The sequence below is a fragment of the Stegastes partitus genome, unplaced genomic scaffold, assembly GCF_000690725.1.
Source record: "Stegastes partitus isolate 25-593 unplaced genomic scaffold, Stegastes_partitus-1.0.2 Scaffold309, whole genome shotgun sequence".
Taxonomy (NCBI): Eukaryota; Metazoa; Chordata; class Actinopteri; family Pomacentridae; genus Stegastes; species Stegastes partitus.
Genome location: NW_007578040.1, coordinates 402181 through 411532, shown reverse-complemented (window position 1 = coordinate 411532; position 9352 = coordinate 402181). Strand labels below are relative to the sequence as shown.

General features: G+C 43.6%; 1 protein-coding gene across 1 annotated transcript in view; it reads left to right on the top strand.

The window, feature by feature from the left end:
- The first annotated feature begins 696 nt into the window (after positions 1–696).
- cbln1 (cerebellin 1 precursor) overlaps positions 697–9352 on the top strand; it is a 17664-nt gene continuing 9008 nt past the window's right edge. Inside the window, exons 1-2 of the mRNA XM_008283402.1 lie at positions 697–954; positions 1916–2035. Coding sequence (XP_008281624.1) covers positions 697–954; positions 1916–2035 — 378 coding nt within the window. The remainder of the gene's footprint in view (positions 955–1915; positions 2036–9352) is intronic.

Here is a 9352-nt window from a genome sequence, read left to right as displayed (position 1 = left end):
AAAAAGAAAAGAGGGAGTGAGAGCAGGCGGGGCGGGGAGCAGCTTTACGCTCACGCGCCTCATCCCTTCCTTCCTCCCTCCCTTCCTTCCTTCCCTCCTTTCTCGCGAGCCTTCTTCTTCTTCTTCTTCTTCTTCTTCTTCTTTTGTGCCTCTGACTCTCATATCTCACATATCAATAATTCAGGCGCGCGCGCGAGAGAGAGCAGACGGAGCCCCCCCTCCTCTTCCTTCTCCTCCTCCTCCTCCTCCTCCTCTTCCTCCCTCCGCGCGCTATGAGTCCCGCTGCCTCGTCAGTCGTCCAGGGCCGCTCCGCACCGCGCACCGAGACACCGAGAGCCGCCGACAAGTGAGAAAAAGCCCCGAAGAACTGCCCCAAAACTGTGGACTCGACTGGAGATACGACGGTCGTAACATTTCCGAGAAAGAAAGACAGAAAAAAAAGAAGAGCAGAGGAGAGCCGCCTGAAAACACACCGTCCTGTGGAGTTTGCTGTTTGGCTAATTAAAAGCCAAAAAAGAAGAAGAAGAAGAAGAAGAAGAAGAAAAAACAACAACAGCCTTCTTAAGGTGATTCGGGGGAAACACCGGGAAACTCTTGCTGCTTTACTGTTTTTTTTCTCTCTTACTTTTAACGCAAAGAAGGGGGAATAGACCCGCGGTTTGAGGTGCGAACAAGTTCACCGCTCCGGTCTCCGGCATGTTGGCGTTTTGCCTGCTGAGCGCCGTGTGGCTCGCGGCGAGTCCGGCCCGCGCTCAGAACGAGACGGAACCGATCGTCCTGGAGGGGAAGTGCCTGGTGGTGTGCGACTCCAACCCGACCTCGGACCCCACGGGCACGGCGCTCGGGATCTCGGTGCGCTCCGGCAGCGCGAAGGTGGCGTTCTCCGCGGTCCGGAACACCAACCACGAGCCGTCGGAGATGAGCAACCGGACTATGGTCATCTACTTCGACCGGGTAGGAGGCAAAAATATACAGATTGTGATGAACCATGAAGCAAAGTTTGCATGAAGTTGAAGGTGCTGTGTTGGTTTCAGACAGTTTGGTCTCATGGATGATGTTTACGCATCTGTGCGTCTTTATGGCACCAACTCCAAAATGCGCAATGAAGACTCAACTTATTGCATGTGGCGTAAGAGGGCTAAATTAAGTTGTCGATACAGGTGGTGCTACAGTGACTTTACGCAGATGGATGAGGGACATTTAATTCTTTATATATGTATATAGACAAATTTAATGTCCAATGTGCCCCCCCCAAAAAACGCACAGTCCTGGAGGGCGAACCTTTTCAATATTTCAACTTTCTAAAAAGCTCTGACAGCGCTGGGTGATGGGACCTGACGTGTCTCCAAATAATTTAGTAACGGCAGGTCGTGAGGGCGAAGTCCTACCCGGCTGCCGTTAAAGGTTAATTCTCCCTCAAACTGCCGTTCAATTACAGCGCCACAGTTCGCCTGCGTCCATAAAACCAGACATTTGGCTGCAGAGATGCATAATTGAAAATTCCATTTGAAAGATTGATTAAGTTCCCTTTTCATTCCCCCCCTCCTATAAAGTTTGGAAGTTCTGATGTGTATTTTTAAAAAAGATAAGCCTTGATAAAAGCAGATGTGGATGTGAGTGTGTGGGGAAATGTAGAGAAACAGCACGATTTTTATCTGATTTATCAATAAATGAACGACTATTCATTTCTCTAAGATTACGTTTTGTTATTTGAGTCACTTGTTAGGTGAAAACATTTGGGATTATGTGTTTTTAGATGCAGTCTGTTTGTCAGGACGCCCATAATATTGATATTTATGCATTTTTGATGCACTCAAGTGATCTTCTGGGTGCAAAAATACTGCAACACAGACGAGCAGTTTTATCAGAGGAATTTCCTTTCTTGCTTTTTTCCCCCCCTCCTTCTTTCTTGCAGGTTCTAGTAAACGTTGGCAGGAATTTTGACGAGGAGAGGAGTAATTTCATCGCGCCGCGCAAAGGGATTTACAGTTTTAACTTCCACGTAGTGAAAGTCTACAACCGCCAAACTATACAGGTAGAGTGTGTGTTGTGCGATGCATGTGTGTGATTGTGTGTCACTCGCCTCCTCCAACTTGCTGTTTTTTTCCCCTCCCCTCCCTTCATAAAAAAAAAAGTTGAAAATAAGCCTCACTCATTTTGTAGATGTTTGAAATGCCTTTCCCCGGAGACGGCGACGGAGGCGGGCGTTAACAGATGAAAGCCCGCCACCCGCCGGCCCGATCATAATTAATCAATACGTGCGCAGAGGACGGAGCCAAAACGAAGCGCATGTAGCCGGCAGGAGGACGGAGCTGCTGCTGCTGCGGAGGCTCCAGCAGCTCCAGCACCGCGGACAGCGACGCGTCCTCCCTCCCCTCCTTTTTCTTTCTTTTTTCCTCTGGATGAAAAGAGGCAGCAGGCTGTCTGAGACTCTTGATTATTTAGAAGATTAAAACATTAAGTGCGTTTTTGAAGCACAGCAAACAGAGACAGGCATTTTTAATTTCCTCCCTCCCTCCTCCTCCTCCTCCTCTTCCTCCTCCTCTTGCCTTGCGCACAGGTTTTGTGCAGAAATCACATGCTTTCTCACTTATTTGTTTTCCTGCCTGCAGTGTGCCCCATCGCAGCTCCTCTTTCATCCTACTAACAACTCCCTTTATGCAGTCTTTTGATGTGTCAAGTGATAGTGAAGCAGCTGAAGCCCGTTCCTGGCGTTGAAACACATGATGACGCTTTGCAAAGCCACAACAGCTTTAATTGCAACGTATCTTGCAAATTGAACTGTTGTGTAATTATGCTGGTGGCTCCCCTGGGGGCTTTATGTTTTGCTACATATACTTTATTGTTGGGGTCTTGAATTAATGAGCAGCAGGAAAAAGAAGAAGGGATATTTGAGGGAGGGGTTTGGAAGCTATGTCCAGCTTGCCGGTCATCTACGTGCAGCTAGACATGGATGGAAAACACTTGACTCATGCTGTTGAGGTAATGAAGCCTGGCGCACAATGGTGATCATGTCCTGGTGCTAAATTCACTGTTTTCTGGATGTGAAGCTGCAGCACAGCGACGAGGTATTGTCAGTTGTGAAGCAAAACGCTCATTAAACTAATTTACTTTCAAGTCCCGTTCAGGATGCGGTAAATTCTCTAAAACAAACAACTGGTTTGTGAATGTTTAGAGGAATAAAATAAGAAAAAAAGGAGCTTTTATTCTGACATGAAAAATAAAAGCAGGTGTAGGTTGTCCTCTCTCCAAGCAATCCAGCCTGTGTGCTGCTCACCCTCAACCTCTTCCACTCATCCTCCCATCCATCCAGCGCATCTGCTGTGTTGAAAACTCCCACTGTTTGATTGCCTTAGAGGCAGCTACTGTGGTGCGTGCAGGAGATGAGAGACAGCAGGGAAAAAAAAAAGGAAAGAAAGAAGAGGAGAGCAGTTGAGAGTAAATGTGAAACACCGGGAAAGAAAAGAAAGAGAGAGAGAGGAGAGGAAGAAGAAGAAGAAGAAGGAGCTGGAAAGGTGGGAGGATTGGCGGGAGGGGAATGAAAGACGGAAATGTATGGAGGAGAAAGAACAAATAATGGATAGCAGAAGGTTCAGGCAGGGGCACGTCAGACATAAGAAGGAGGCCAGACATCATGAGGAAGTATTGATTAGCAGATGCTGGATAAAAGTATGAAAGGAAAGAGTTTGTTCCATCGCTCATCAGTCCTTTCCTGTGCGGGGATTCATCTGTCTGTCTTGAAGGGGTGAGAGAAGCGACGTGGATGTCTTGCTTTCTGCCTAGCAATTATTCCAAATTAAATACAGCGAGTTCTATGATCAGAAGACGACTCCATCGCTACCCACAATGCCACCCGTCGGCCTCCGCGAAGCCTGTTTACAACATTTTTGAGCGTCAAAAACTTTTATTTCAGGCGTTGCACGTGTCGCCGCGCTCCATTAGAAATTAAATCTAAACAAATAAACTCCTTCTCTTGAATCGAGGACGTCTTGTACCTGCAGCTCAGAACATACAGATCAAAAAGGCAACCTCACGAAGCGCTGGTGGGATATCAGCGGTTGCTCTCAGCTCGGATTGCTTGGCTTTTCAATCACAAGTTGTTGGTTTTTTTTTTTTAGCTGCATTTCTGAAGATCATAACGGTGCATATTGGAAACAACTAGAGGTTACCGTGCCCCCTCTGAGAACTGCTCAGAAAGTTTAACCAAACATGAGGTTATTATTATCAATCTGTTGGTGCTAAGCAGGCGTTAGCATTGTTTTAATTATTGGTTTTCAATCATCCTCTCTGAAATTCTCTGGATCTGAACTTAAGAACCAACAATGAAGAGCAAAAGTATTTTTTGTTCTGCCAGCAAAGAAAAAAAAGCTAGGTGCTACAGTTGTGTATATTGTAGTGTTTCAGTGTAAATAAGTGATATTTTAGGCTTATGAGCATTCAGGAGTGACATTCATAAAGGCCTCAGGTCAAAGCAGGCCTGTAGCGCTGAGAGCCAAACAAGGAGCACATCTAAAACGCCTCCAGCTGTGTGTGTATTATAGGCCTTTTTCTTACTATGATTTTCCCATTTAGAGAATAAAAAACCTGGAGGCAGCGCTTGAAGCTGCTGATAGCACACTGCCTCGATAATAATCCATACCGCTCTACGGGCTGTAATCCCGTGTTTTTACATCCAAGTCATCTGTTTCCCTGACAAACCTGAATCCTTTCAACCTCTTAAAGGCCATCCATCGCTTGGTTTCCAATACGCATGTTTTTATTCTCTTATTTTAGGTCACTGGGGGTCGTCCCATATTGTCACAAGATACAAACAGTTTTCAAATTTCACAACGTACACTGAGAGCAGAAAACGCTGCCCCTGCTGAAAATATTGTTTACCACAGACTTTAAATAGTAGAATCTCAGTTTACTGCGTTCCTGTCATGCTGAGTTCCAAATGTGTGTTCACTATCATTGTTGTTTGTCCATTTTGTGATTTAGCTTTAAGGCATGTTTGCTGTCTATTAGTATCGGCCTCATAAGTTTAGCTGTTAAACAAGTAGTTATTCTGAGGGAAATAATACATATAATAAAATATTAAGAGCACACATTCAACTATTAAAAATGAATAGCAATACAAAGCTAATAGGTGTACAATGCAAGCATGTTTTTAGACTTTTTAACATCATTTTGCAGTTAGATATTTTATACAATCTAGAGTTGATATTGTCTGACTGTCTTATACGATTAAAAACAGTTTATAATCACCTCACAAAGCTTTATTAAAGTCCTGCTAAATTCTGTTTTTAAAAACCCTTTTTAAAGATTGATGCGTGCATAAAAGCACTGAGATGAAACTTTTCTCGAGCCACATCCCTTCTAGACATCCTTAAACATCATCAAACGGTTTATTTAATATAGCATGATTCCCTGTGCGGCTTTGTACTACAGCCAACAGACTTATGAGAAACACAAAAATGGAGAGCCAGTTTACCTCCACTGTGCATTTGCGTTGCTAAACTGTGTCATTAGTGTCTGCTTAGTTGTCATGACTGCGATCAGAAGCAACAGATGTGCCGAACAGATCAGATTTTTACATGTGCCATCCTCTCAAAGCTCCCAACTATGTATAAAGTGCAGTTTAATGGCTTGAACACGGCCAGTTAAAAGAAATCCGCCAAGTGCATTGAGGCCAGACGACCCCCTGCCTGGCTGCACCGACACATCTCAGCCTTGTTAATGCCCAGATAATACATGTGGGGGTCATCCAGAATTCATAGAAGCTCACCAAGTCTCTCCGTAATGTCTCCAGCGGTCAGCCTCTCACTCGCATGAAGTGACTCACTTGCATCTATTTCACTATTACGACACTGAAAAAAGTCAATTTGAGTCCAATCTCTGTGGATTTTCTACCTTCACTGTTGGCTGGAGACGTTTGGATTTCAATATTAGTTCAGTGAGGTTTCAAGGGACGCAGCAGAGCAATGAGAAGTGAGGGAGGGTAGAAATTCAACCACTATAATAGGTATTAACACAGTAAACTACCACGAGTAGGGCTGATCTACTATGTCCAGAGAGGAAGGGTGAGTTTAAAGGTGACCGACTGGGTTTTGTAATTCAGGTGTGGCGTGAACAATCACATTTGTTGGCTTAAGATCAAGAGAATTTGAGAAATAATACAATTTTTCTCTGTATTTTCAATGTACAGCAGCTGTGTGTCTGAGAGAAGTGAGCGGCCAACAATGTGTTGACATGTTGCACAAAAAAAACAGAATAAGCAGCATGATTTGAGTTATGACAAGGGGACAAAAACAGAAATACACTCTTCCTCCGCTGCTGCTTCAGACAGTGTTCATCTCATACGGTGGAGATGTGCGGAAAATGAGAGGCAAGTCAAAGCCACATAAATAAGCATCTTATCTGTTCCTATGTTCTCTTGACTTTGAAAGTGTGGTAGGAGAATGCAGGAAGAAAGCCACAGAGACAGTATATTCTGGGAGTTGTCAGGGCTTGCAAACAGTATTTCAAGAGAAGGTGTAGACGCTGTGCAGTGCTGTGAAGTAGGCTCATTGTCTGACATGTTTGTGGCGTCGTTCTGGGGGATGGTTCATTGTTTCATACCAGATGTAAATATGTCAAAAAAATGACTGGATAGATTGAATTTCACACAGTCAGAAATCTACTGACTTTGAGGATCCGCTGCACCACCAGCAGGTCAAATCTTCTGTAGTGAAAGATTTCAGTTCTTCCAAAACGGTTTGGCACAAAATTGGCGACAGACATTCATGGGTCAAGGCAGTGACTCTCACAACTCTTTTGCACCAAGAATCGGGATTGTTGCAACCTTGGGGCTGTCGAGCAAACCCACTTTCCCGCCAATTTTTAGCAGAACCACTGTAATCAGAAATGCATCATCATTACAGGGCATTGCACAAGAGAACAGGGAACTGAAGGGAAAGGAAACCTGTCATTGCTGTTGGTTTATTCCAGCAGGTAGCACCAACTTTTCTGGTTCTGGATGACTTTGTTTTTTTTAGTTGAAATGCTCTGAACGGGTTTTTTAAAATAGGTGAAACCTGAGCACAGCCTATGATTCAAGAACATTTTTATCCATTCAGTGACCCCTCGTGCTTTAATGTTTCCTCAAAGGACAAAGGTGATCACTCAGAACAACTTTGTATTGATTTGCAGTGACTGGTTTTCTCAAAGGGGGACAAATGGACCCAAACCATGCCGGCAAAACCGCCCTCAGAAATACTGGATCCCATCAGTGTAGAGGTCAAAGGTTCAGGATTATTCTTTGACTTGTCATCTGTCTGTATGTGGTTTTTAGTAAAAATGATTCAGCAGATGCATATTTGGTTCACATTTGGGTGATCTTAAGGTGACATCTTTATGAATTTGGTTGGCGTACGATGGCACAGTCGTGGTGACGTGAAGAATTTGATTAGAAAAGTCTGTTTTTGTCCCTAAGTGAGATCAGTGTGTTAAACAGACAAAGAAATGTACTTCTTTTTTAAAACATGTGCCTCCCGTTGCTGTGGATGTGTGGCTGTACTTTATAGATAATGTGTCTAATAGCACTTCTCTTTGTGCTGTGTGGATTTAATTACAGAGATTAAGCTTCTCCACGGCTGTTTTTAGGAGGTATGCAATTGTCTCCACTCACGTATACAGCTTTGTTTTCGTCACCTCAGAGGACTTTACATTAACTTCCTGGAGAATGGCGTTAACCCTAAACGTAACTAAACTCTAAACTTAGCCTAAATTTAACCCTTAAATCAAGAGATCTATATAGCGGTGGTGGGCCCCAGTAATACACCGTCTGCAAACCAGCTGCTTGGTGTCATTTTTACCTCCAAAACCTGTGAATACCACGGTGTAGGAGGTTGCACCGATTGTGTTCATGCGTGTGAAAGAGAGCAGATGTTGAGAGAAGTGATTGTGAAAGTAAAATCTGAGCTGCCAGGTCTGGAGAAGCTTCAGGTGCCACTGGGGAGTTGCTTTTTTTCCACCAATTGGAAGCTGTTGTCTGTTCTTCTCCTCGTCTTGTTTTGATGTGGTCGGGAGAAGAACTACCTCAAATTTGTTGATGAGAAGGCTTGTTATGTTCACTGTTCTACTGGAAAAAAACATTTTGCTTTTCTCAAGATGCAAGAAGAAGATCCTTGTCTCCTTACTGGACAATCATGTTAGAATTTTCCAATGAGCTGACAGGTTTTCCTCGACTGTTTTTTTTTTTTTTTGGTATATTCACTGTTGGGATTACGACTGATATCCACCATGTGAGTAATTATGACTGTTACAAAGAAGAGCATTTTACATTTTCTTTATGCCTAAAGTAATATTGAGGATTTTCTCCACAGTCTCAAGTCAATAATTGACCAAAAAAAAACAAGCTTCATACTTTAAAATTGCTATTCTGTTCATGGATGTTGAAGCAGCTTGACGACTGGACTTGCAACAAAAATCAAATTTAAAACTGGAAAAGTCATTTCTAGTCAACTGCCAAAGCAGCACCTGCATCAGAAGCTGCAAGAGCCACACAGATGCCAAATGTGTGTTAGAAACCTAAAAAAATATGAGTCTCAGATGTTTCTGTTCGACCTGTTTGCTTGTGTCTACGAGGTGTAGGGCAGGTTGTGGTGACGCTGCAGGGGGCAGGCTGTGGTTTCCCGCTGAGCCACAGGCCTCGACATGAAAGGTGGACACAGAGCATTATGGTTCTGCATTACAACACCCTTAGTCTGACTTATTTTATCATTTCATTCGCTTTATTCTGGCCCTTTGATGATATGAAGCACAGCTATTATCCTCGTCCTGTCTCCATCTTGTTGCTGCTCTATGTTCTGTGTGTCTCATGGTCAGAGTCGAGGGCCGCCTGCTCTCCGTCTGAATAATTTACGCTTGTTTTCGTTAAGTAATTCAGTCGTGATGCATTTAATTTCCTCAAAAGTTTTCGTAGGGGGGGGCCTTGCAGTTTAAACGCTGCAAAGAATCATAGGGCCATCTGCTCTTGTTGAAGTTTTCAAATGATTTATCTTAATTATGTTTCTTCGTCTGATGCGGGCTGACATTTGGCAACGGACTCAGAGTTGCGTGTTTTTGCTTCTCGCTAAAGGAAAAATATGATGGTTGAAGGTTTTGCCCAGTGGTTTCCTGAGATTAATGATGTTGTTCCCTGAGGCGGTATTGATGAAGACTAGTGAGGATCTGCTGACATTTCTGAGATTTGTTTTTTGTGACTGGCTCTGTAATGTAAATAGTTCAGAAGCTTGACCTTTGCTCCGGTGGCCTTCATGTCTTTGCAGAATATCCGCCTTAATTTTTTTTTATAACTCATACTGGTTGCCTCAAAACTTTGTGTTTACAC